This window comes from Macaca nemestrina, chromosome 13 (genome assembly GCF_043159975.1).
Source record: "Macaca nemestrina isolate mMacNem1 chromosome 13, mMacNem.hap1, whole genome shotgun sequence".
Classification (NCBI taxonomy): Eukaryota; Metazoa; Chordata; class Mammalia; order Primates; family Cercopithecidae; genus Macaca; species Macaca nemestrina.
The window spans coordinates 107847843-107875717 of NC_092137.1; the positions used below are offsets into that span (position 1 = coordinate 107847843).

A 27875-nucleotide genomic window follows, 5' to 3' on the forward strand; every position below is an offset into this window, starting at 1 on the left:
TTTAGCCTTGTAACTAAGGTTTCTAATTAAGGGACTTGGCAGAGTAGTGACTTTTATAAAGCGAACACCAGGAATTTGGGTTAACTTATGTCATATAAACTACTGAACCAGTGGGTGCAGCTCTGTGCTAGCAATGAAATGTTTCCTTCCACATACTAATAATAGCTTGATAGGTATAGTATGGGTACTTGACCTCATGGTAACCCAGAGAGCATTATAGAGATGTTACATTAATGGTATTACACTGTCCATTCATTTGTTTAAGGCAAATTCATCCATATGTATTGTGGAGGGGGTAGGCCTGGGGAAAGGAGCAGGCCCCCCAAAGGAAGCCTTGGGGGCCTCTAGCAACTGACGGTGGGGGTAAAATTCCAAGCAGAAAAGCCCTTGAATGATTAATATCTGCATTCTGTCAGTGAAACAAAGGTTCATAATCCCATGTAGTACTGATGTGATTTGAGATCACTCCACAAAATGCTTATATCAGTCAAGAGACAGTGGCAACAGTTGCCACATCATTGGTTTAAGGGATTTTCGTGAGCAATTTTGACAAAATGTGATTGTCACTTGATATACTGCCTTTAATATCTGACCTGCAGGCAAAATGGGACTCTACTATGTTTCATTTTGTTTTCTTGTGAAGAACTTTTTAGTTCTAAAGGTGAATACTTATTTTGTTCCTTTAAAAGGACTTGGTATGTGCTTATAAATTTGATGAGTTCAGACCTTAAATTTCATATACTTGTCTTATTTTCTAGTCAACTGGAGAAAGAGGAGAGTTAAGTTGTGGCTGGGTGTTTCTTAAACTTTTTGATGCCAGTGGAGTTCCTATTCCAGCAAAGTAAGTTGGCTATATATTCCTAACGAATGAATACTTCTGTAACAATTCACTTTTTAGACTCTAGATGCCTCAGGTTTGTTCTGTGAGCATGCCAATAACTTTTGGGGAGAGGGCCTTTAATGTTGACTTGAGTGTTGTTTAGGTGGTGTATGGAAACAGCACACACAGTCTCATCCTAAGGAAGAGGAAATGACTCCTAGAGAAGAAGTATTTTAAAAGATGGTTGCACTAGCTGTCTGCTGAGAATATTCTTTCAGTAATTTCCTATGGTATTAACACATTTCACCATGCCGAAAACAGAGCCTAGTTGTCTTCAAAAAGTGGGGAAGTTAAGTCCAGAGTCCAGAGGTCCTCTGTGAGTCTCCACCCTTCCTCTGTAGGTGGGACATTGAAATCATAGCGGCAACCACGGTAAATGATTTAAACTTTAACATCAAAAGGCAGACTGGAAGCAAATACTGCAATGTGTACAGAAGAGTTAGAAGACCATTATCCCTAATATAAAAGGAACTCTCAAAAATGAATGAGAAAAAGATAATCCATATTTTAAAATGGAGGAAAAGAAAGATCTAAATCTAGGATATAAACAAGAAATTCAAGAAGGGACACAAATGGGCAGGCAGTAGGATGGTGATTAAGATCCCAAATTTGGATTATAAAATTTTGGGCTCCAGTCCCAGCTCTACCCATGTAACTGTAGGTGGATTTCTTAACATTTCCAAGTCTGAATTTCACCCATCTTTAATCTGAAAGACTGTAATAATTCCTACTCCAAAGGCTTGTTGTGAGGATTAATTTAGATAATGCACCTTATGTGGCCTCCTTGCCATTGGGCAGAGGTAGTAGTCTTGACTCTACAAGTCCTTTGACATCATCCTGGAGGGTGCATTACCCGGGGTGCCAGGTTTCTTGTGATTGTTATTTGCTTTTTTGTTTTTGTCTTTTAATATGCTCAGGGTTTTTAGTTGTGCTTAGTGGAAGAAATAAGGAATTGTATATCTATTCCATCTTTCTGAAAGTGAAGTCACAGCTATTTTTTTAAATGAGGTAGAGCTCTGTGTATTAATATAGACACATTTTCAGTGTATCAGTATATGGAAAAAGTTGCAGAATATTTTGAATACTGCGACTCCACTTTTGGTCATTAAAAACTATTTGTGGGCCAGGTGAGGTGACTCACAATGATTACAGTGTCAGCATTTTGGGAGGCCTTGGCGGGAGGATCACCTGAGCCTAGGAGTTAGAGACCAGCCTGGGCAACATGGTGAGACCCTGTCTCTACAAAAATAAAAAAATTAGCCAAGCATGGTGGCACACGCCTGTAATTCCAGCTACTCAGGAGGCTGAGCTGGGAGGATTACTTGAGTCGAAGAGGTCGAGACTGCACTGAGCAGTTTTCATGCCACTGCACTCTAGCCTGGGTGACAGAGCGAGATTCTGCCTCAAAAAAAGCAAAAACAAAACAAAGCAAAACTGTTCCCAGAATTTACTTCTGAGGAGCAGAATTGAGAAGGTGGTGCAGTACAATTAAAGGGCTCTTTTACCTTCTTCTTTCTACACTTAGTATGTGACTTCAAAAGAAAAGCATGTAGTATGTTAGTTTTGAAGCGTGTGTTAGTTTTGAAGTTCACCGTGTTTATACATTTGTTTGCATTTTCATAGAAAAAGATAGGGCAGGAGATTAACCAAACTAGAGAAGAAGGCATGGGGCGGGATTTTTTCACTTTTTACTTATCATTCCTCTGCCATTCAAACTTTTTATAACAATCTACATATTACTTTTATATTTTAAAAATAATATAAGTTCATAATGGCCTCATTTCAAATAATGATTCAACACATTTGAAAAATACATTAAAAAACAATCACTTGTCATTAACATAAGTCATTAAGGTCTGAACACTTTAATGACTTGAATTAATTTTTCTCATTTTCAAGGAAAAATGTATTTTCTACAGTGCATAGTTAGGAAAGATAATTTTCTGCGCTTATAATTAGGAAGAAAGACTGTTTATTAGCCCAGATAGTACCTCATGGAGGGATCAACAATTATTCTTTTCATTTACCAGTGAGGCATAAATGAAATGTCTGTGAGTATATTAGTGCTAAAAAATGTTTAACTACTGACTCCCAGTGTTTTCTAAATGTCCACAGCTTCTATCTGTCATTGTATGTTATTCTTTTATAGAACTTATGAGCTTTTCTTGAATGGTGGTACTCCTTATGAAAAAGGTGTTGACGTGGACCCTTCAGTATCCAGAAGAGGTATGGCTCTCATGTGTTGTCTTCCTTTCCTTAAAGATTGAACGAATAGAAGCATCCAAGAGGTAGCTACATTCTAATAAGCATAGCAGTTTTTACTTGGATTCACTCTTTTAAAAATATGTCATTTCATAGAAAAATTTTAATCATTTTTAAGTACTTATTGTCTCGGTAACACATATGAGACTCTAAGAAATCATGAAGAATGAAATCATGAAGAATGAGAATTAGTACATTAGTTCCTTTTCACTGACCACTGAACTGATACTTGTGACTAATACAGAGACTGCCTGTTGCTAGGTCAAAGGATGCAGACATTTGAAACACTAATATGCATGCCAAATTGCCCTCTAGAAATATTGAGCATCTTTTACTATGTTCATTAACCAGGCACTGTGCTAGATAATGGGAGAATGAAGAGCAAGACTGATATGGTCATTGCCTCATGGGGCTCAGAGCCTGGCAGACTTGGAATTCCATTTCCACTCCTCAGCCACCCCTCTACTTGTTTGGTGATTCAGGACACGCCACCTCCGCTGCCCCCACAATGCTATTCCTGCCTTCTTGGAACAGAAAGGAGTTTGGGGTCTGGGATGCAGTTGGTTCTACCTGGAGTCAGATATGCTGTTTTCCTTTGTAATCTGGCAGCAGTAATGCTGTAACTCATCTGATTTAGCAAACAATCCTGTGCCCTTAGGGAGGTCTCTCAGCTCATTTAGGGTATATGGGTGACTCTTGCCTTTCATTCAATTCAGCACTACTGGATGGTATATTTTCATGAAATACTTGTTTTATTATACTCACTGTCTCAAGTACTTAAAGTTTCATGAGTTATTTTTGATTTTTCTTAAAAGCACATGGCAGTGTTTTCTACCAGATGATGGCAATGAGAAGGCAGCCTCAACTTCTAGTGAAACTGAGATCCTTGAACAGAAGATCGAGAAATGTACTAAGGTTAGTACCTGCTTTTACCTGTGCAGTGAATTTGGGATCATTCAGCACTTGGAGACCATCTCTGCTTTTGGCTTCTCCTCCTATTTAGCCGTCTATTGTTATAATAGTTTTGTCCTCTTCAATTCTCCAAAGGTCAGAAGGGAAATGGGTTACAAAGCTGAAATTAGCTTACTCTTCTATTTACTAGTTAGCTCTTCTAACCAAATCTGTCATTTCAGCTCACTAGTAAATAGAAGACTTGACTAAATGGGGCTTACCAATGCATGATTCTACCCTCAGGGAACTTTTTTTAATGTCAGGTTTATTGAGATATAATTTACATGCAGCAAAATTTACTCTTTTTAGTTTATAGTTCTTTGTGTTTTGACAAATGTATACTGTCTTGTGATTACCACTATAGTCAAGATAGAGAACTTTCCCTCACTCTAAAAAGTTATCTCATGCCCCTTTGTAGTCAGCTCTGTAGCCCCAGCCTCAGGCAGTCACACCTGTTTTCTTTCCCAGCAGTTTTGCTTTGTCCAGAATGTCATGCAAATGGAATCATAACACTCGGGAGCCTTTTGAGTCTGGCTTCTTTCACTTAGCCTAGTGCATTTGAGACTTACCCATGCCATTGCATGTGCCAGTAGTTTGTTCCTTTTTGTTCTAAATAGTACAGACTGTCCCTGACTTACTCAAGATTTTTCAAATTTACCATGGTGCAAAAGCAAAACCCATTCAGTAGACACTATATTTCAGTACAGATTCAATGAATTACATGAGATATTTATACTTTATTACAAAATAGGCTTTGTATTAGATGATTTTGCCCAACTGTAGGTTAATGTGTTATGAGCATGTTTAAGGTAGGCCTATCTAAGCTCTGATGTTCAATAGGCTAGTTGTAGGCTGGGCATGGTGGCTCACACCTATAATTGCAGCATTTTGGAAGGCCGAGATGGTAGAATTGCTTGAGGCCAAGAGTTCAAGACTAGCCTGGGCAACATGGCAAGACACCATCTGTACCAACAACAACAAAAAAATTAGCTGGGTATGGTGATGCACACCTGTAGTCCCAGCTACTTGGGAAGTTTAGGTGGGAGGATTGCTTGAGCCCAAGAGGTTGAGGCTGCAGTGAGCTGTGATGGTGCCACTGCACCCCAGCCTGGGCAACAGAGTGAGACCCTGACTCAAAAAAAAAAAAAAAAAATAGAAAAGGCTAGGTGTATTAAATGCATTTTCAACTTACGATATTATTTTCAACTTATGATATTTTCAATTTATGATGGGTGTCTGGGGACATAACCCAGCATAAGTTGAGAAGCATCTGAATTCCCTTCGATAGATACACTGCAATGTGTTTATTCATTCACAAGTTGATGGGCAGTTGGGTTGTTTCTAGGTTTGGGCAATTATAAATAAAGCTGCTTTAAACATTTGTATACAAATTTTCTGCATGTGGATATATGTCTTCATCTGTCATGGGTATAAATGCCTAGGAGTGAGATTACTGGGACGTATGGAGTTTAACTTTATAAGAAACTACCGAACTGTTTTCAAAATGACTGTACCACTTTGCACTCTCATTAGCAATGTATGAGAGTTCCAATTACTCCATGTTCTTGACAGCACTTGATATGATCAGTTTTTCTGTTTTGGCCATTCTAATGAATGAGAGTAGTGGTTTCTCATGGTGTTTTAAATTTACATGTTTCCTCAGGGAGTTTGTAAACTAATAAAATCTCAGATCTATCAGTTTCTCACTCAGTACCCTCCTAGACTAGTCATTTAACATCTCTGTCAGGGTCTTAATGTCTATATCTTTAAAATGGACATCATAATATCAACCCCATAAAGCTGTAGTGAGGTTTAATGGAAAGAAAACATATAAAACACTTAGCCAGTATTTACAGTGTGTGGCACATAGTAACTAACACAATAGTGTTAGCTATAATTATTTACTACTATAATTGTCTTATATATAGATACATGTAAATATAAAGCCAGGTAGATGGTGCTATATCATAAAATTTGTTCAAATGAAGATGTGTAGCTGGTAAAATCAGGACATTTGAAATCACCTTTGAAGGACTGGGAAGATGCAGAGGAAAGGAGCTCCACAGAGGAGGCACGAGGACAAGAGGGGGAAGGAAGAGCATGGCATGGGACAGAGACTGTTGCAGTTGAACTGTCCCACCATGACCTGCTCATCGCTCACAGATTATTAAGAAGTAGGGAAGTCAGTGAAGACTTGGCATGCTCCTCTGAATGGTTTTTCTCATTCCAGATCATAGTCTTAGCTTAAATATCCCTTGTTCTTACCACTACTACTGAAATTTATTTTATAATTATAGTGTTAACAGTTCAATCTTTCAATAGCCATTAATAATGTGTTTGTGGGTAGTATTTACTCTCTTAGCTTTTTTCCCCCTTGGATGTTCATAGAGCCTGTAAATCTTCTTTTTTGGCCAGTCTTTCCTTGGAAAATTGTTATTTTTCAAGATTAGAAAGAAAGCAGCACAGTAGTAGTCTTTGTGAAAGAAAAGCCAAATCTTGTTTGGCCCCATTCTTCCTGCATCTTTGGCCTCCCCACTACTCATCTTGTTAATAAGCTTCCAAGAGTCCGGAAGCACTCCCATGCATGTCTTTCAAGTATAGCTCTTAATAGCGTTTCTTTGGCCCCAAATACTGGTTTTCAGATACTTTGTATGACCTCAAGATCAAGTTGGACTGTGTTGTGCAGAAGTTAGCAAGGCAGCCCCTTCTTCTTAAGCAGTGAATGCTCTTCTGTATGCTGGGTTCTTAAAGGTCCTGTGTCCTTGTCCTCCATACCTCAGGACTGCGTCATTTGTTTCATTACAGTACAGAATAGGCACCCGAAAAATGTTTGTGAAATAATTTCAATGCAGAGCTCTCCCTGCTAGTGTAAAAGTATACTCTTCAGGACCTCTGCACAGCCTCCACCTGTCCCTGGCCTCCCTCTGCCTCATCTTGGTGTGTGCTCTTCCACAGAGAGACTTGAGTGCTAGCTTGAAATTGCCTCTCCACTTTGCATGACCCCAAAATATATACTCCTGGGAATTTCAAACGTGAGTTGGGACACACTGCTGGTGCAACTCCAGGCTGGCTTGCACAGAAACCAGCTCATGGGCAGTGAAACCAGAGGCCCTGGGCCTTGGTTTCATAGTCAGGGGGTGGGGTGGAGCTGTGCTGTGGGTTCAGGGTAAGAGGCTAGGCACCAGCCTGCGCCCTTTTGGACATCACTGAGCCTGAGCACCCTGGAGGTGGAGACTGAGGCAGGACTGATTCATTTCAGCATCCTCTCTTCCCCTGACCTGAAACCTTCAGTGGATGGGAGAACAAGACAGGTAATGACACCAGGAGTCCTTCTCCTCCTCTCCTTCAAAGGCACACCCCACCTCCATCTTCACCCTCCCTTCTTTACAAACTTCACCTTTGTTTATGCAAACTTCGCTGCTCAAAGAAGAAAGGACAAGGGCTCTTTCCATGATGTCAAAGGACATAAGACAGTGGAGACAAGGCCAAGGGCAGAAAGCCTAGTTAGAGTTTGCATTAGTGCCCATTTTTACCCAGTGCCCTTACTGTTTGCCTTTACACTGCCCTCTTTGACTCAGCCAACAGTCCTACACATGTGTATCTTTTGGAAGTGAAAAGATGAAAATTCACATGTGAAAATGTGAATTATTCAGTGTAGACCAATGGCACCAGAGTCCTGCTCACAGGTCTTGGCAGTCTTGTTTTGTGGAGTCAGTTGTGATCATGGTGACCTTGTCAACATAAGAAAAAGAGAGCAAATAGATGCTTCAGTTTCACCAAGATTTGTCTTTTGGAGCTGTTTTTCGAAAGGGTTGGACTCGATGTGATTTGAACAAAGGCATGTGTATAAACCCCTGAGGAGGGAAAGCCCAGAATTTGACTTCAGATTTCCAGTACATGAGTTCTAAATATCAAGAAACCCTGATCTGTAGAAGTAGGTTGCATGTGTGTGTGTGTCAATTTGCTATAAATTCATTATCTTTCTTTTTTGATGAATTCCATCTTTTTTTCTCTTTTACTTTCCTTATATTGTTGCTAAAAATAAATAAGGTAATAATGTTAGTTGCTTGAATACTTGAGGCCCATTCATTGTGTTCATTGAAATTTGCCACCAGAATTTGCTGGTCTACATGTGAATTCAGGAGGAAGGATATTTTTACTTACTTAATTCAGCTAACCTTTAGCAGCCCAGAACTTTCTAGTCATCTTAAGTTTGGGAAAATCGGATGCTTTTCCTAAAGAAAATTTAATAAAGGGCAAGCAGCGTTGCTTCATGTTGTGAGAAGGTGCCAGAAGGAAAGGAGTGCCCACACTGGGTGGACCAGTGCCTGCCAGGCAAAGCAGGCAGGTCTACCAGAAAAGGAGAGGGCCAAGCAGAAGGAAGGAAGTTCCCACCCCTTTCCCTGGCAAAACCATGGCTGTTCTTCATCATGAGCCCTGAGCTGGGCATGCAGCTGAAACACTGTGTAGTGGGACCGTGGACCAACGGGCAGAGCATGAACATGTTGTTCATGAACTAAGGTTGTTCTGCTCCCTGCTCATGAACATGTCCATGGTCCTAGAACAACCCAGAATCACAGCCTGATCCCTGAGAAAGCATGTGGTGACACTGAGGCAGCTGAAATGGTCCCCTGCCTCCAGTCTTTAAAATGTAGGTCAAATGTGTACAGGATCAGAATTTAGCCGGGTTGGAAAAAGACAGTTTCTGACTTTATGTATCAAATGCTGTATATCAATATAACTGTGCTAAGAGAACCTGTATTATATTTTCAGATGCTTCTAGAAATTCAGGATTTAAAGAGTGGTCAAGGATACCTCTTTAATTCCATGAAACTTAATTACTTGTGGAATCCACTGCTCTTACTTCAGAACAGTGGTCACATTCATTCTGTTCTCTTCCAGCAGGCTGGAAGACTGATTATTAGCTCTGTGATGATTTTCTCTTCTAAAAATATAATCTTAGGAATTAAGATAAAGGATTAATTTACAAAAAGATCTCTTTTTGAATCTTTGGTGGTTTTTCTCAGCCCAAAGACATCTTCCTTTTTGATAGAAGATGCATTTCATTAATAAATTTGACTTAGTCATGGTGTACAAGCTTTTTAATGTGCTGTTGAATTCACTTCGCTACTATTTTGTTGAAGATTTTGCATCAATATTCGGGAATATTGGCCTGTAGTTTTTTGTTTTGTTTTTTCTTGTAGTATTGTTGGCTTTTTTACCAGTGTAATTCTGACCTCATAATGAGTTTGATAGTGTTTATTCCTCTTCAGTTGTTTGGAAAAGTTTGTGGAAAATTGATGTTAATTCTTCTTTAAAGGTTTGGTAGAATTTTCCAGTGAAGCCATCTGATGCTGGGCTTTTCTTTATCAGGAGATTTTTTTTTTTATTACTGATTCAATCTCCTTACTTATTATTGAGATTTTCTCTTTCTTTGTGATTCAGCCTTATTAGGTTGTGTGTTTCTAGAAATTTGCCTATTTCATTTAGGTTATCCAGCTTGTTGGCATGCAACTATTTATAGTACTCTCTTACACATTTTTTATTTCTATAAACTCAATAGTAATATCCCCTCTTTCATTTCTGATTTTAGTTGAGTCTTTCTTCCTTAGTCATTCTCACTAAAGGTTTGTCAGTTTTGTTCATCTTTTCAAAGAACAGACTCTTGCGTTCATTGATTTTCTCTATTGTTTTTCTATTCTTTATTTTGTCTATCTCTGACCTAATCTTTATTATTTCTTTCCTTCTGCTAGTTTTATTCTTCTGGTTCCTTAGGGCATAAAGTTAGGTTGGTGACTTGAGCTCTTCCTTCTTTTTTAATGTAAGTATTTATATCTATAAATTTCCCTCTTAGGACTGTTTTCACTGTATCTTATGTTTTGATATGTTGTGTTTTCATTTCATTTCTCAAGAAATTTTCTAGTTTCTCTTGAGATTTCTTCTTTGAGCCGTTGGTTGTTTGAGTGTGTTTAATTTCCACATATTTATGTGTTTTCCAGTTTTCCTTCTGCTTTTGATTTCTAGTTTCATTTCATTATGATTGAAAAAAGATACTTTGTATGATTTCAATCTTTTTAAATTTATTAAGACTTACTTTGTGACTCAACATATGGTCTTTCCTGGAGAATTATCTCATGTACACTTGAGGAAAATGTGTATTCTGCTGTTGCTGGGTAGAGGGTTTTGTAAATGTCGGCTAGATCCAATTAGTCTACAGTGTAATTGATTTTCTGTTTCATTGTTCTATACCTTATCAAAAGTAGGATATTGAAATCTTCTCTATTATTATAGATCCGTGTATTGCTCCCTTCAATTCTGTCAGTGTTTGCTTCATATATTTAGGAGCACTGATGTTTGGTGCATATATGTGTATAATTGTTGTATATTCTGAATTGACTCTTTTATGATTGTACAATATCTTTCTTTGTCTCTTGTAACTTTTTTGGGGGCTTGGAGTCTATTTTGTCTGATAGTAGTATGGCTAAACATGTTCTCTTTTGGTTGCTATTTACATGAAATATTTTTTTTCTGTTCTTTCACTTTCTAGTCATGAGTGTCCTAAGTCTAAAGTGAGTCTCTTATAGATAGCATATAATTAAATCTTGCTTTTTTAGTGCATCCTGCCAATCTATCTCTTTTGATTGAGGAGTCTAATTTATTTACATTTAAAGTGATTACTAATAGAAAAGGACTTACTTTTGCCATTTTATTACTCATTTCCTTCTTATCTTATAGCTTTTTTTGTTCTTAATTTCCTCCCTCACTGATTTCCTTTGTGTTTGATTTTTCATAGTGACAAATTTTGATTCCCTTTTACTTTCCATTGGAAAATATTCTAGTTATTTTCTTTGTGGTTACCATGGTATTACATATAACATCGTAAAGTTATAACAATCTATTTTAAACTAATACCAACTTAACTTGGTATTACATACAACATCCTAAGGTTATAGCAATCTATTTCAAACCGATACCAATTTAACTTCAATATTGAATTATTTTCTATTTTTTAGCCCTTATTATATATCAGACACTACATTAAGCACTCTGTATTTACTTCATTTGTTGTTGTTGTTGTTGTTCTGTTTTGAGACAGAGTCTTGCTGTGTCACCCAGGCTGGAGTGCAGTGGCACGATCTCGACTCACGGCAACTTCCACCTCCCAGGTTCAAGGGATTCTTCTGCCTTAGCCTCTGAGTAGCTGGGATTACAGGTGCCCACCACCACACCTGGCTAATTTTTGTATTTTCAGTAGAGATGTGGTTTCACCATGTTGGCCAGGCTGGTCTCGAACTCCTGACCTCAAGTGATTCACCCGTCTCGGCCTCCCAAAGTGTTAGGATTACAGGTGTGAGCCACCATGCCCAGCCCACACTTACTTCATTTTAATCCCTTTAGTAACCTTCTGAAATGCAGGTATTACTATTGGTATCCAATAAATGAGGAAACCAAAGCACAAGGAGATTAATTAATTAATTTAAAGTCACATAGCTAAGAAGTGACAAAGTCAGGACTTATTCCAGGTCTGTCACACCCTCCCATGTTCCACCCAGTACTGTGAACAGCCTGAATTTGTATTTCCTCTGCATTCGCCAAATCAGGCATGGCAGCCACATGCCCTTGTTTAAGCTTGTGACTGACTAGTCCCCTTCTTTCCAAAACATATAATTAGTGGCTTCCCTTTTTTATTTGACATTTTAACATCGGTATATATGCTAACATGGAAGCACAACAATGGCAACACAGAGTTGAGACTTGAAAGTGTAAACAAATAAAAAAAGTTATCTGAAATATAATGTGGCCTACTTGTAGTAGAAATTTTTCTTTAAATAGTTAAAAATGTGTTCCAGTAATGAAGCAAAATTTGGGACTGTTTATTAAAGTAATATACATCAAAACATTATAGGTTGGATTGTAGGGGATTGTCTGATGAATACATTTTTTTCTTCTTTAATAGTCTACTGCCGGAAACATTAATTGGAAGTATGTGTTCTGTTCACTTGTTGATATTTTATCGACAAATTCTTGGAGATGTGCTCCTGAAAGACAGGATGAGCTTGCAAAGTACTGGTGAGTGGGCTTTGCCGTTTCCTTTTGTGCAGTGATGCTTCATGCTCTGAGTAAATGTAACCTATACCATCTTGTATCTTCTGTTTCTGATTGTGACTTTTGGAATAAAATATTTAGAACAGCATTGATGTTAATACGTTACTTATGGGACATCCTCGGATCCAAAGCATTGAGCTTTGTGAATTCAACACATATTCAGTTCTTTCAAACATATGCATTTTCACATTTCAGATTCTAGAGTTTTGAGATCCCGAGTCAGATATAGGCATATTTTCCTTTAATGTCTCTGAGTAATCTGTTTTTTCCCATGTGTTTGGTGTGCACATCATCATTTTGAAGAGAAACCAAACTCAACCAAAATAGCTGGTCCTTAGTGCATGAAGTGTAAGTATCAAATGGATTAGTTTAAATTGGTGAATCCAGATACGGAGTATTTGGGTGTCCTATGTACTGTCTTTATTCTTGAAACTTTTTTGTACGTTTGAAATTTTTACCAAGTAAAATGTTAAAAAATAATTTTAAAAATCAACAAGTTGCCATACATGATTGAACCTACAAAGAGAAATGCATGTATTATAATAATTGCCTCCAAAAAGAAAAACGGTTTAATTTTATTGGCTCTTCTTTCAATTAAGTAAATCAGTAACCAGATATGTACTGAGTACCTGGTATGTGCCAGATATTATGCTAGGCCCAGTGGTGAATGAGACAGGCATAGGCGTCCCAGACCTCAAACACATAATTACGTGAATAATCCATGCCACCTTTTTGAAGTAAGTGCTGTGAAGGAAAATATGCAATGAGAGCATGCACTGGGAAGACTTGATTAATGTGTAGGGCAAGGAAAGGCTTCTTTGAGTGAGTAATATTTAACAAAAGATGTGAGAGAGGAATTAGACCTATGAGGGAAGTGTGTGGGGAAGGATTCTTTCTGGGTAGAGTGGCCAGCATTTCCTTGGGTCTGAAGACCCAAGGAAAGAAGACATGCATGTGTTGGAGGGCTTGAAATTGAGGCAGGCCAGTATGGATGGAGCAGAGTGAGTGAGAGGCTTAGCACTTGTGGACAAATAACATTCATAGGTAGAAGTCCTCTCCCAGGGACTTATCACCTGGATATATAGGCAGAAGTGGAACTCAAAGGCAGAGAAGCACAGAAAGTTCCAAGGAATCATTATAACTCTAAGGGGGAGGACAGGTAAGCCTTTTAATCACCATTGCCTTTGAATTCATTTTGATGACTCTTGAGAAACTTCATGAATGATATGACTTCTTAAAGAGGATAAGGCTTGTTAGTTTTCCCAATAGGTAAGAAGTTTACTCAGAATTGTTGACTTCGTTTGAATTTAATCATTAGAATAAAATATCCTAATAATATCTAAAGAATGAATTTTTCTCTACTGAGGACACCAGATTATAGAATACCTTGCCCTTGCCATTTCAAAAATGTCTGCTCTGGTTTCAATGTGTCTCATCTAAGATTCATATGTTACCCATGTAATGGTATTGAAAAGTGGGGCCTTTGAGTGGTGATAGGCCATGAGGGCTGTTGCCTTATGAATGGGATTAGAGACTCTTACAGAAGAGCTTGACAAGGGAATTTGTCTCGCTTACTGTTTTGCCTTCAGCCACATGATGACACAGTGTTCCTCCCCTCTGGAGGATGTTGTAAGATGCCCCTTACCGGACACTAAATGCCATTACCTTGATCTTGGATTTCCCAGCCTCCAGAACTTTGAGAAATAATTTTCCTTTGTTTATGTTACCCAGTCTCAAGTATTCCACTACAGCAGTGCAAACAGACTAAGACATGTCTTTCCTGGTGTGCTTTTTTTCTCAGAATTTTCATGTGCCATTATCTACTGTGAAATGTCAATATTCTCCCCTGCTGTGTTTGGTCATATGGCCAGAATCCTCAATTCTTAATTCTTCCAATTTCACCTACCACTGTTTGCTGGCTCCAGACACAAGTTTGTGTCCTTCCCTGAGCCCTGGTGGACTGGAATCAGACCTGAGCAGCAGTCCCTCTTCCTCCTTTCCCCCAATGCTTCCTGGTTTCTGCTCAGTCTCCCAAGAGCAGGGCTACCTCTAAGAGGAAGATTCCTTTTACCATGCCACAGCCATAAGGAAGAAAGAGAAGTTGAAGAAAAACACAGAACAAAATTTTCTAGTCTTATTCTGTTCAGAGCCTCCTTGCCGTCACTCTAAAAGCTCCATTAATTTGGTACAGGAACTCACCAGGATATGGGTATAGGGGCAAATGATGGTTGAAGGGACAGCTTTGAGCTCTCATAGAAGTCAAAGTGTGTAGGATGTGTTATCAAGAAATCATTTGGCACAATAATTTTCATCTGAATATTTTTGTGTCTATTGCAATAAAATCCATTGAGTGAAGTTTGCATAAAATTCTTTCTGTTATTTTGCATTTCAGATTTAATTAGCCATCCCATGCTGGCCACCTTCCCCATGCTCTTGGAGCAGCCTGACGTGATGGATGCCCTCAGGGTGGGTAGCATGCATTGCAATGGAAACCTGCTAGCTTATGGAAGCAGTTACACACTCTGTGTTAATGAGTTCTGTCATCTGGTCTAGGCCCTTTTTTTGTTACTAGGATGATGTCTCCCAATCCCTGTCCATTGTCTAGTTAACTCAGTCCTCATCTTTCCCATCTTAGCATGAATTCCCAAGGGCTGCCTTCCCTGACCCAGGTAGCAGATGGAGTGCCTGCTGTGTACACTATTGTAATCTTATGCCCATTTTTTCCTTGACTGATTGTGTCCTAAGAGCAAAAATCCAAAATGGTCTGTAAGATAAATCAATTGAATTTCCGGGGGAGAATCAGGGCATGCACATCATCTTTAATTTAATTCCATGTGTGCTGTTGCTGTCTGAAATAACTGTTGGGTGTTAAATCACATGAAATCTCCAATTTTCAGCCATTTTTGGCCTCTCTAAGTGGCAGTTTCATATGGTTTACCTAATACATCAGGGTCAACAAGTAGAAGAGCTGTATGCATGCAAGGCAGATACACAGGTAACATCACAAGTGCCATGGGGGAGGTATAACCCAGGGCCTTGAAGATTTAAAGAAGGCAGCAAAGAAGGATCCAAATTACGTTTCATTAGAGAGGTCCTGAATGAGAGAACCTAATAAAGGCCAGGGCCAAGAGGATTTTGACCTGCTGAGATGGGGGTGAAGACATTGCAGGTGGAAGGGTTAGCATGAGCAGATATTTGAGGCAGGAAGGAATAGAGCTGACAGTCCAGCTTGGTATGTCAGATGCAAGTAAAGGAGTGGTTGGTAGATGGGCAAGGTAAGCCTGAGTGTCGGTGTGGGGCTGCGGGCGGTGGTAGGTGGTGGGTAACCCTGGAAGGTTTCTTCTTTAGGCAAACTCTGCCAAGTGCAAAGAGGCAGAACATATGCAGGAGGGAAGTGAGCATATTAGGGGGTGACTCCTGCTGCTAAAAAAGAGGCCATATGGGCCTGACAGCAGAAATGGAAGGAGGGCTCAGTCATCTCCAAAGATTCTTATTAGACTTTGAAACCAATTCATATGCTAGCTTGGCTGGGTTGGGGGTTGTCAATAGTAATAATGACAATTTTCAACAGAGATGTTTAAGAAAATGTTCATGGTGCATATGATCTCCTGTAATTTTAGATAGGTTCATCTAGCACTATAGCTAGATAATGCAGAATTTCTCTTTCTTCTGTAAAGTCACTAGTTTCATAATAATTATTCATTATACAGAACATATATATACACTGATTCATTCAACAAAGATTTCACAAGAGCCCACTATGTATTAATATAAGGCACTGTGCTGGCCACAGGAATATTTCCCTAGGTGTGTAACAGTCAGGAATCTGCACCTTGTTCTTAGGAAGAACCTTAGGAACCCCAATCTAGTCTAAAATATACATTTCCCTGATGAGCAGACAGCTCAGAGACGTGCAGTGACCTGGCCAGCCATGGAGCTCAGCAGTGAACCGGTCAGTGCTGTCCCTGCAGGTCAGCTCTGGGTGCACCCGGAGCGTGCCACAGGCTGCTTGAAGGCACGTGGGTAAAGTTGTGCACATGTTATTTAGTGAAAAGACCCCATTTGAGCCATAATAAGTATAAATATATATATATTTATATACCTGCCTGTGAAAAGATTTGAAAGAATATATTCCAGAGAGGTATCAGTGAATACCTCTGGATCTTGGATTATTTTATCTACATTTTCTTAATTTTTTCACATTGAGTTATTTGTATAATGATAATTTTGAAAAAGAAAGTGGTGGTTTCTACACTCATGAGCCGCCTTCTCTCCATGGCATAGTGTGTTACTTAGGAGAAGCTCGGCTGTGCTGTGGTGGTTAGCACAGTTTTATTTCCCACCCATGGTATGTATCCAGCATGGATCAGTGGAAGACGCTGCTCCACAGTCACCCAAGGGTACAAGCTGGTGGAGCCTCCGCTGTCTCACAGCACCATCTGGAACAAGTAGCTACCTCTGTTGCCAGTTTTCCTTCAGAAGAGGAAGAATGGAGAGTTGTTCTTGGGCTTTTACTGCCTTTGCTCCAAAGGGGCCTGGGCCACTTCTGCTCAGATTGCGTTGGCCAAAACCAGTCATACAGTCCATTTAACTTCAAAGGAGGTATAGTCTTCTTTTTCCAGAAGAAAGGAAGTGGATCTTGGTGAGGTAATAGTGTCCCGTAACATGTTTACTATTCCCAGATGAGTAACTCTAAGTGAAACATCCTACCGTTTGCTGGTGGCTTCATGAAAAATAAGGTAGGACATTGACATGTAACTAACAAAAACAGACAAATTTTACCAAACACTAAGTCCAAATTTGCTAAGTGATATTCACGTTAAGCCATATTATTAGGTTGGTGCAAAAGAACTGCGGTTTTTGTCATAAAAGTAGTAGCAAAAACCACAATTACTTTTGCACCAACCTAATAAAATTTAAAATGTACAGCATGTGAGCCTCCTAGTGTTTACTTACCTAGCACAGTTCAGTTTGTGGATGACATTTTAATAATAAGAAGAATGACACTTGGCCTGTTTAGTAAAACACTCCGGTTCTGTAAGGGTCCTCTTCAAACTCTGAAGGACCCATAGGCACAGCGGTTAATAGGGTGGAGGACCATAGTCCCCTCACGTGGTAATAGGTATGAACATTCCAAAATGTTCTCATGAGTGGCATAGTCTGTTATCTCCTGCCGAGAAGCGCCCTGTCAATGCATCATTTATTTTATGGAGAATCCCCTTATTGGTGCCATATGTTATATTCACCCCAGGGCCCCCTGCCGAGAAAGGCCTGATGCCTTCAGGTTACCTATGATATCAGGTGCCAACAGGAGGATATCTGCCGACATGCACAGAACCCAGACCCTGGAACAGGCAGTCGTGAGACTGGTCATGTTCCACCCACGCGTTCAGTTTGCCAGGAACTGGCACAGTGAAAGTCTTAAATTCATACTTTTGTGGGGCTAATTTAACTCTGGGGTTTTTATTTATTTAAGGAAGTTTCTGTGAAGCCTTGTGGACAGATTAGAAATATTTACTTACAAAATTGTACTTCAATCTGTCTCATTCTGACCATTGTCATCATCATGACAGAGATAATTTTAGAAAAGTTTGGTATTTGGCAATGTTTTCTATTTTCATTACTGTCTTACTTGGAAAGCTTAATACTATTTTATTATTCAGGTGCTGTGTTTGTACAGTTTGCGTGAATGTGTTAGTGTTTCACTTATTCTATTCTCAAGTTAGTTTTGATTTATAATTATGGGTTTCTACATCATCTTTCACAGATACATCTTCCTAGTCATTCTGGTGCTGGGTCGTTTGCAATAGATGCCTGATTACAGATTCACTTCTTGCTTGTTTAGAATCTGTACAGCATTTTTAACCCTGTCCATAAGTTTATTTACAGAGTAAAGTAGCAGAAGTGTTGTGAGGACTTATTACTACTTGGACTAATATAATATCTCTGTTCGCTCTTTAGAGTTCATGGGCTGAAAAAGAAAGTATGTTAAAAAGATCAGAGAAGGTAATATGATTTTCCACACTGAACTTCATATTTGCAGCACCTGGTGTTTGCTTGCCCATTCGAATAATGTCTCTTTTTTAGCAAAAGTAGCCATAGTCACAATCCCTCTTAACCAGGGAAACTGTTTCATTATGGCTGCAAAAACACATTCCAAAAGGGTTATGCATGGTCGTTAACTAATGTGAGAAGGAGCACTTGTTCAGGACAGCCATTTCGGATTACTGAGTTTTATTTAAATAAAGGGGAAGTTTCTAAGCCAAAGTCTCTCAATTGTATATGAAATTTCTTTTATTTTAAAAAACTTCTCTACCTCTCAAAGGCTGTATCAGGTAGAGAGAAGGAAAAAAAAATGGCCTGAGCTGTACCATATATTGAAAACAATGCATTGCTCATGCTTACATTGCTGTAAAATCATGGTAATTACCAATCTGAACTTGCTTTAATCCGTGAGTAGTGGTTTGACTGCTCTCATCCAGGATTTGGCAAATGGGAAGGGCCAGATGGAAAATCTTTTTGGCCTTTCAGGTCTTATAGTCTTGGTCACGCTACTCAGCTCTGGTGTTGTAACACAAAAGCAGCCACAGACAATATGTAAATGACCAAATGTGAGTGTTTTCCTATAAAACTTTATTTATGAAAAGAGGTGGCAGGCCACATTTGGCCCATAGTCTATACTTTACCAATCCCAATCTAAAGGATTCATTATCTACAAGGAAAATGAAATAACAAATGAGCTGGAAACCCTAAAAATTGGGAAACAGTTTATACATTGTATCCTTATTTCAGCCTCCATTTGATCAGTACCATCTACATACATGTGACTTTGCCAAAACTGTCAGGCTTAGTGCTATTCTAGTACAGCAGCCTTGGGCCTGTAGACATTGCCCTCATGTGGACATGTGTGGTGGAATGGATGATATCTTTGTGTAGACTCTGCTGCCTGTGGACAGCTCTGCCCGCAGCTTGCTGTGCTCTCTGAGATTCCCACCATGGCCTGTGGGCATCGGGGGTTGACATGGGTACAGCTATTGTACCATTCTTCTCGGGGAAGGGTCTGACATCCTCATCACCAAAGGACCCCTCATCCTTCATCCCAGGCATTGCTGGTAATAAGCCAACAACTCTGGATCCCATGCAGAATGCCTGCTACAATTCTCTTAGATAACATGACAGTTATCTCTGATATGCTGTCAGTAAGTAGGTACAGCTGACTTGGCATTGTTTTAGTTATATTTACCTGTCACCACACTGGCATCACCAAAATTAGACTGCAACACCTTGACAGAATGTTGAGACACCCTCCATGGAGCTTAGGAGACACCCTGGTCTCGTGGAGCCACGTAGAGGCTCTCAGGGAGAACTGCTCCGCTGGACTCTGTGTAACTCTTGCTCGCTTCCACTTCTGAAGCGCCATGTCCTGCCTGAGCAGCTGGCTCAGAGCCGATACCTGCCAGGCGCTAATGGCACCCTCCATCCTACGTCTTAGGTGGCTTTTAGTTAATAGAGTTCATAGACTTTAACACTTTAAAAATAACGATGTTATTTGTGGGGGTGGTGTTTTCCCAGAGAGACAAAGAGTTCCTGAAGTCCACGTTTCTCCTGGTTTACCATGACTGCGTGCTCCCACTTCTCCACTCCACACGCCTGCCCCCATTCAGGTGGGCAGAAGAGGAGTCTGAGACTGCACGATGGAAAGTTATCACTGACTTCCTTAAGCAAAACCAAGAAAACCAGGGTGCCCTCCAAGCTCTGCTGTCGCCAGACGGAATTCATGAACCTTTTGACCTTTCAGAGCAGACCTATGACTTCTTGGGTGAAATGAGAAAGAATGCAGTGTGATGGTGACAGCCTCTAGCCCTCAGCTTCCCACAGAATCAGATGGATCCTCCACGATTACGTGAATAAAATGATGGAACCAAAAATTACTGTCACTTTACAACTTAGGTTTTACTCTTTTCTTTCTACGGACCGTATTTTTAAAGAAATGCTTATGCAATAATTTAAATATTTTTTAAAACCATAAAATAAATTTTTATAAGGAATACTGTTATATCTAAATTTAAACAATATCTTTTTCAAAAACAGCTACTCAAGTTAATGGTATAGATTTCTATAAAAGCAAGATTTTGTCAAAAACTAAATTTATGATTATTCAAGAAAGTGAAAAAAACAACCCACAGAATGGGAAAAGATATTTGCAAATCATCTAACTGATAAGGGTCTAGTATCCAAAATATTTAAATTTATGAGTGTTAATAAAATGTATCTTGTTCAATGAAGAGGAAGTTAAAGTGATCCATTTGAGAAAGTTGTATCACTTAATTCAGTCTGATACTTGAATGTGATTTACCCTAATTAAGTACAAAAGCAGAATCGCTTTTGCCTTTTCAAATCAAGAAAATAAGTGCTCTGTCAAAAGAACAAAAACAGACTTTCGGGCACTGGAGACTGGAGTTGATTCACCCTTTCAGAGAAGAAGGATGAGGTACTCAGGTTTTGTTGCATTTCAGATAAACTTGTGACTGCTGGTAAAATGTCCCAAGCCTTTCCTTTTAGTGATAAATAGTAACAGCCTGCGTTAATTGAGCACCTACTGTGTGCCTGAGCACTTCTCATTAACCCGGTTAATCCTCACACCTGCTATAGGAGATGGGTACTGTTTTTTTTATTATTATTATTATTACTAGTCAAGGCCAAATAGGTGAAGTAACTTGCCTAAGGTCACAGCTAATAAGTGGCATAGCTAATATTCCAAGTAAAGATACCGTGTATAATTTTAAACAGCCTAAGATGTTCTGCCTCATCAGTGCAAACCTTTTAGAATTCCATATGAAAATAAAATAGGAGAAAGAGTTTAACCTAAATAATTAGAATCCCATTAGAGGTACTTTCTTTTGATGGCATGCTGCCTTAAAAGAGCCATTTATTTTTAGAGATCTGTCGTATTATGAAACTTCTGGGCTATCCTAGCTAACTTATCCTAAACCCTTAACCTAAATTTACCTTGAGCCCCAGTCTCAGAAATTAACATGGTATGAAAGTGTTTCCAGACCAGGCGCAGTGGCTCATGCCTGTAATCCCAGCACTTTGGGGGGCCGAGGTGGGTGGATCACCTGAGGTCAGGAGTTCGAGACCAGCCTGGCCAACACCATCTCTACTAAAAACACAAAATTAGCTGGGTGTGGTAGTGCGTGCCTGTAATCCCAGCTACTTGGGAGGCTGAGGCAGAAGAATTGTTTGAACCTGGGAGGCGAAGGTTGCAGTGAGCCAAGATTGCGCCATTGCACTCCAGCCTAGGCAACAAGAACGAAACTCCGTCTCAAAAAAAAAAGAAAGGGTTCCCAGCCACAAATGTGACGAGTGAGAACTGAGCCTTGGAAAAGAGATTTCATTCTCCAGGAACTCATTTCAGGAGATCCCTCCCTGTGCGTGCCCTTCTGCCCTCAACCACATGATACAAGGCTGAGTGTGGCCAACACCTTCCTTTTGCCCATCAGTTGCTTGGGCACACTTACAAAGTGGTGCTCCCACTTCTCTAGCACCGTGGCCCTCCCCAGCTCCTGCTCCCAGGGAGACAGTTTTGCCTTTCAAATGGAGGTGGTAAGTGTGGACAGAGACTTTTCCCTACTCCTATTGAGTTGCCTCCTCTTACTCTTAGTCCCCTGCAGTCCTGTTTTTGAAAGAACATGAGCCCATGTCACTCCTCACTGTGAAAGTCATTTCTCTGTAGAAATGACTTTGAATTTCTAAGCTCCACCTTTTTATTTTTTATTTTTATGTATTTATTTTTTGAGGAAGGTCTCACTCTGTCACCTAGGCTGTAGTGCAGTGGTGCAATCACAGTTCACTGTAGCCTTGACTTCCCCGGGCTCAGGTGATCTCCCACCTCAGCCTCCTGAGTAGCTGAGAGCACACACACATGCCACCATGCTTGGCTGATTTTTGTGTTTTTTATTGTAGAAACAGGGTCTCACTATGTTGCCCAGGCTGGTCTCGAACTCCTGGACTCAAGCAATTCTCCTGCCTCAGTCTCCCAAAGTGCTGGAATTTCAGAGCCACCATGCTTGGCCATCTTTTTATTTTTTTTAACCATTTGGCTTATTCTTAGTGTTAAGCCAGGGGTGGGGCATTTTGAGTGAAAGAATATGCTAGTGCATTTCTTTCAGTGCATGTACAACATGAAGAGAAGGCTTTTTTTAGAATGCATTTTCCAAGACTGTCTTCCATGTTCATTTGAGAATGTGTCATGAGCTGACAAATGTGGACGACTTCATAGCTTCTGACACATTAGGAAAGTATAGGGACACCAGAGAAAAAGCTTAAGTGAAGCTTAGGCCAGAAAGTGAGGTACATACGGAAGGGGGAGACCCAGGGGCGTGGGCATTTCTGCCGTTAAGAGGCTCCACCTTCTCTTCAGTCAGTGGAATCTTTTTCTTTTTTTTCAAACAACAAAATCTCTGTGACTTTAAATGCCACTTACTGGCTTCCAAAACAGGAAAAGGTTGTCAGGGAGCCAAAAACATCCTGGAAATGAGTCTTCATGGGTCTGTGTCAAGGAGAATGACTTCGGCAACTCACGGAATTAATAGTAAGTTGTGGGGGGCGGGCAGCAGCAGGGTCACCAGCAGACCTTTGCCGAGTGACCACACATGTGGTGCCCACCTGTGAGGCCAGGGGGACTCACCGCACCCGAACCATGGGAGGGCAGGCAGGGCGGGGTGTCTGAACTGTAAACTATGTGGCCCACTCCTCCCCACCCTCCCCACCTCTTAATTGGTTGAGTGTCATATCCGTCAGGTCTGCAGAGGTGAAAAATGTTGCAACTCGCTTGCCTGGGTGCTCGGAATGAAAGTCTAGGGTCAAAGGCAGATATTAAAGAGCAGGTAGAGTCTGTCTTCAATGTTTAGGATCTCATATGCAAGGCCAGAGCAACTCACATAAAACCAGTTGAAATACATAACCCTGTGTACAAATGGAGCAAGTTTGACTTGCCAACCCAGTAGCAGTTGGGAAACTATCAGTTTAACAGAGGAAGCCAGCAGTGTCCTCTGCCAGTTGAGGGCTTTTTCAATTTGCAGCATTATAGGATATCCTTTGCTGTGAACTGCCTCAGCTTCCTCTTGTGTGAAGCATTCTAAATTGGAAGGCTTTCTTGGGGTGTGGAGGTGATCAAAGACAGCTGTCACCTAGCTGCTGTGATCTGTTTCCTCAAAACAAAGAGGCAGAGAAAGAACCTTACTTAGGGCACTTTGCATCTAAGTGTTACAATTGTCCATTCTCTGCCTTGCTCCAGGCACAGCATTGGGCTTTGAAGATAGAGTGACAACAATCCTGGCAAGATCTCTGTCCTTACAATACATGAGGTGGACAGTAATCACCCAAACACAAAAAATAACTCCAACAGTACTATGGCCAGGGCTGTTAGTGGCCCTGTGGCAGGCACGAAGTCAATGGTAAGTGTACGGGTGTTCCTTCCTATCCTCACTCTCCCTCTCCCAACGCCACTTTCTGTTGTTGGGGACCAGTTAGATTTAAATACATTTTCAGATGAATCCCTCACTATTTGAACTGCCACATTTACTACCTGAAACTCAAGGACACATGGATTTGGTAACACTGTATCCCTCAACACTCAAACTTGCTCTCTGAATTCTGATATTTGAATGCAGTAACCAAGTCAATTTGGATAAAGAGGGATGGGTATAAAGATAAGTGAATGGGCCAGGCACAGTTGCTCACACCTTTGGGAGGCCAAGGCAGTCAGGGTGCTTGAGCCCTGGCATGCAAGACTAGCCTAGGCAACATGATGAGACCCCATCTCTACAAAAAATCCAAAAATTAGCCGGATATGGTGGCGCAGGTCTGTAGTTCCAGCTACTCGGGAGACAGAGTTGGAGGATTACTTGAGCTGAGGAGGTTGAGCCTGCAGTGAGCTGTGATCATCCCACCGCACTCCAGCCTGGGCGACAGGGAAACCCTGTCTCAAAAAAATAGTAAGTGAATGGCAAGTGAACGGCTATGGGCTATATTGTCTCATAGGCAGGAAAATGGAGGTTGAGGATGTTCTGCTCAGTGATGGCTGATACTGGATGAGGCGTGCAGGTCTGTGTGCAGCAATATAAAAAATCATTCATGGAGTACGGCTCACACTTGGGACTTTGATAGTGTGTCTGTCATTTAGCCCTTTTCTGATACTCTGTAAGACAGACTGGACCTTAACCTGCTCATTTGCATCTGACTTTGCCAGAAAAGATTAACTTTGCAGAACTTTGTCCTTTCGAAGAGACCATTTTGGGGAATAAAAAGGTCTCCATGCTTTCTGAGCTCTTCTCCAGGTAGGAATCTCTGGATGACCCAGACATTATCCCATTGAGTCCTTCCTTTTTCCTGGCAGCTGTTCGGTACTTGCCCAACTCCAGGGACACAAGAAACCAGACTCAGTTCTGCCTCACGGCTATGAACCTTAATCACAGGGTCTTCTTGAGTCTATCAGTGTGTGCATTCTATCTACCCCATCTGAGAGTTAAAGAGACCTTGATCTGTAGAAATAATAGTTGCAATCTAGTTGTGTCTAGCAGGCCAGAACCAGTGGACATGTGTGTTCTTGCAGCAGAAAAGGGGAGAGCTCTGCTCCTACAGGGGGAAGCTACTGAAGTGGACATCTGGTGTTTCTGCTACCCAGCCTCCATATACTTGTCTCTTGGTAACATCACCTCCACCTTGAGTGTCATTGTTCAAGTCACTGGATGAAGTCTCACCGGAAACCATTATTACCTCTCAACCTCTCATTTCCTAAGGTAATAAGTTCCTTTCATCACTAAAGCCAGTTGGAATGGGTTTTTTTAACATTTGTTATTGAAAGAATCCCAATGGATACAACTGTCTATTCTTTCCCCCAAGTATCTCTGAATTTCTTCTGGCCTGTCTCTTCCTTTTCATGGAACTAGTAAATTGTTTCTGAAAAATGATAAAGCAATTTCTTAGTGGGAAAAGAGTTTAATAAAGAGGAGTCAAAAAAAGAGATAAGCAGTTGTCTTCAAAGTCTTTATGACTGTTTTCATGACTGTTTCAATCATTCAAAAACATTTATTCAAAACCATTTATTGAGTACCTTTTGTGTACCAGACGGTATTCAAGATGGTGGATATGGTTGTGGTTCACCACATGAGCAAAGTTTTGGCTCTCCTTAAGCCCACATCCTGGAGAGGGGCAGGGGCAGGGAGACAAACAATAGGCAAATTAGTAAATCAGGGAAATCTTGGGTAGTGAAAAGTGCTTGAAGAGTTAAGCAGGATGTTGCAAGTTGGGCTCTGGTCAAGTAGAGAAGGATACTCCTTCTCTTCCTTTCACTAAATGCAATTAACAGCCCTGGACAGAATGCATGGAGAAGCTAACTGAGGATTCTAGAAAAAAAAAAGCAGGAATATTTTGGAAGGAAACCAGAATTCAAAACACTACTAAGCTGTTGGTGAGTTTCCCATTTTCTTTCCTCTGGTACCTCTCAGCCGGGGTCAGAGACCACCTGAAACCCAGAACTGTACGCAGGATGCGGACAAAGACGTCTACAAAAGAATCCCTGTTTCTGGTCTGAGGAATGGGAAAGGGGGCCCCAAAGAGTCAGAGGGAGTGTAGAAAATCTCTGTGTTTTGTTTATTTGTTTATTCTTTCCTTCCTCAGCCCCTGGGCAATCAAGTGACAGTGATGGTGGCAATGGAAGTAGCAGCCAGGCAGGTACCTGGAACTCTGAGAAAGGGGAACCTTTGTCTCTCACCAGAGGAACCATGATCCTAAAAGCATGGGGGGAATAATTGTTACCTTTGTCTCTCTCTCTCTCTCTCTCTCTCTCTCTCTCTCTCTCTGTCTCTCTCTCTCTTTCTCTCTCCCCAACCCCCCGCCCCAAACCCCGACACACACATTGCTTTGGTCCCGAAGATAGACACAGTCACAAGAAGTGCACAGCAGAGGAGGAAAATGAAAACCTTGGTCTTTAGCCAGAGGACCAAGGCATATCTTCATTTCTTAATATGCTAACTGCTTCAGAAGGTGGAGGTGGCTCAGGGCCTCTCAACGTGAGACTAAGGGGTTATGGGTTGTATTATTATCTCCATTTCATAGATATGAGCCTAAGAAGGTTGTTTTTCTTCTTACTTAAGCTTTTCCTACTATGCCATGTTGTCCATGGGCAAGTCAAAGGTATCCTACAGCCTGTAAGAGTGGCACAGTGCTTATTTGCAACCTTTAAGAGAGGTGGCAAGATGTGGGATTCACGGAGAAATCCCTGCTTTGCTTGGATTAATCCTGTAAACAAGGTGGCGTAGGTGAGACTGGGGTTGGCAGGTGGGATTAGGGTCTCCCTTACTTCCTAGTTTCCATAGCCTGGAGAAAAGGGATGCTCAGTCTGGTTTGAGATCCACTGGGGGGTTCATTGCCTTTCTTTGCAATGCCTTTGCTCTTAGCTTCATTTGTCCAAACTCCTCTCTCCCTGGGCTCTCCCCAGACCAGGCAAAGGCTGAGCTGGCTGATCTCCCCACCTGTGGCCCTGAGGGCAGGACCTGGAATTCCCCATTTCTGCTAATGAGATCAGGACATGGGCTCTTCTAATTAATCCAGCCCTCACGCAATCTTCCCCATATGCTCTCCATACCAGGGAGCAGCTGGGGGCAGGAAGAAGGGACCCCAATCCCAAGCATCCTGAGCACACTCTTTCAGGGCGGGTTGGGAAAATGAAGGTTCACCAGTTCAAAGGCGGAGGGGAAATGGTTCAGCCTTTGGGACTTGTATTTGGTGTGAAAGGAGTTGCTTGCCTCTGGGTCACAGCCCTGCAGTCAGCTCCCCTACTTGCCTGGGAGTCAGGAAGAAACTTCTTGGCCCCAAGCCCAGTTAGGGGCACGGCACTGGCTGGAAGGAAGGTCAGGGAAGGAAGGAGGTTGTCCGCCAGAGGCAGCAGCCAGCCAGCCCAGCCCTTCTCTGGTGCCTGCTGCTGTGGTCCTCTCCCAGAGAGTGGGGGGCCTTCCTCCATCTGCCCCATGAGGAAAAGAGCAGTGGAGGACCATGGAAAGGGATCCAGAGAAAGAAGGAAACACCAAGTCCCAGGGGCATGAGCTGGAAGGGAGGGCTGCTCCTCCCAGGGGAGGCTGGCAACTGAGAGCTGCCACCAAGAGTGGAAAAGGAGGGAGCTGGGCAAGACCCAGCATTGTTAGTAACCAACTCTGTGGCCTTGAGTTGACCTCACTGATTCTCAGTCTCCTCACTTGGAAAAGGGCAAAACAGCCACGTGCAGGCCGTGGTGGGCACCCGAGCTGTCTGCAGATAGCTTGGCTCGTTGCTGGTCCTCAGTACACAGCCCTCATAGCCAAGCAGCCTGAGCCTACACTCTGGGCCCAGGGGAGTGACTGTCGCTGGCATCCCCTAGAGTAACAGGCTCCAGGAGTCAAAGATTCCTTAGTTGGAAAGGTCTAGAAAGAGACTCCCGCTCTGCTCCCTCCTGCACCAGCGTTGTGTCCCCCGCCGGCCAGGCAGGGCCGTTCGATGCCGCTGGCCCGCTCACTGAGGATCTGTTGGCTTCAGCGAGTGGAAGGACCTGCTCGGCTGGAACTTTTTTTTTCCCCTCCCAGACGACGTCCGATGGGTGTGTCGCACAGGAGGTGATATTTGACGGGCTGCGCTCGGG

At 41.4% G+C, this 27875-nt stretch overlaps 1 protein-coding gene across 3 annotated transcripts in view; it reads left to right on the forward strand.

Moving 5' to 3' along the window:
- The window catches only part of LOC105471823 (nephrocystin 1), a 69024-nt gene extending 47817 nt beyond the window's left edge, over window positions 1-21207 (forward strand). The window contains exons 14-20 of one of the 3 annotated variants that reach the window (XM_071077126.1): window positions 759-841; window positions 3030-3106; window positions 3958-4057; window positions 12051-12163; window positions 14592-14665; window positions 18161-18205; window positions 19772-21207. In XM_071077126.1, coding sequence (XP_070933227.1) covers window positions 759-841; window positions 3030-3106; window positions 3958-4057; window positions 12051-12163; window positions 14592-14665; window positions 18161-18205; window positions 19772-20044 — 765 coding nt within the window. In that variant the 3' untranslated portion in view covers window positions 20045-21207. The other 2 variants (XM_071077125.1, XM_071077127.1) reach the window with 2 other exon arrangements.
- Window positions 21208-27875: the final 6668 nt, after the last annotated feature.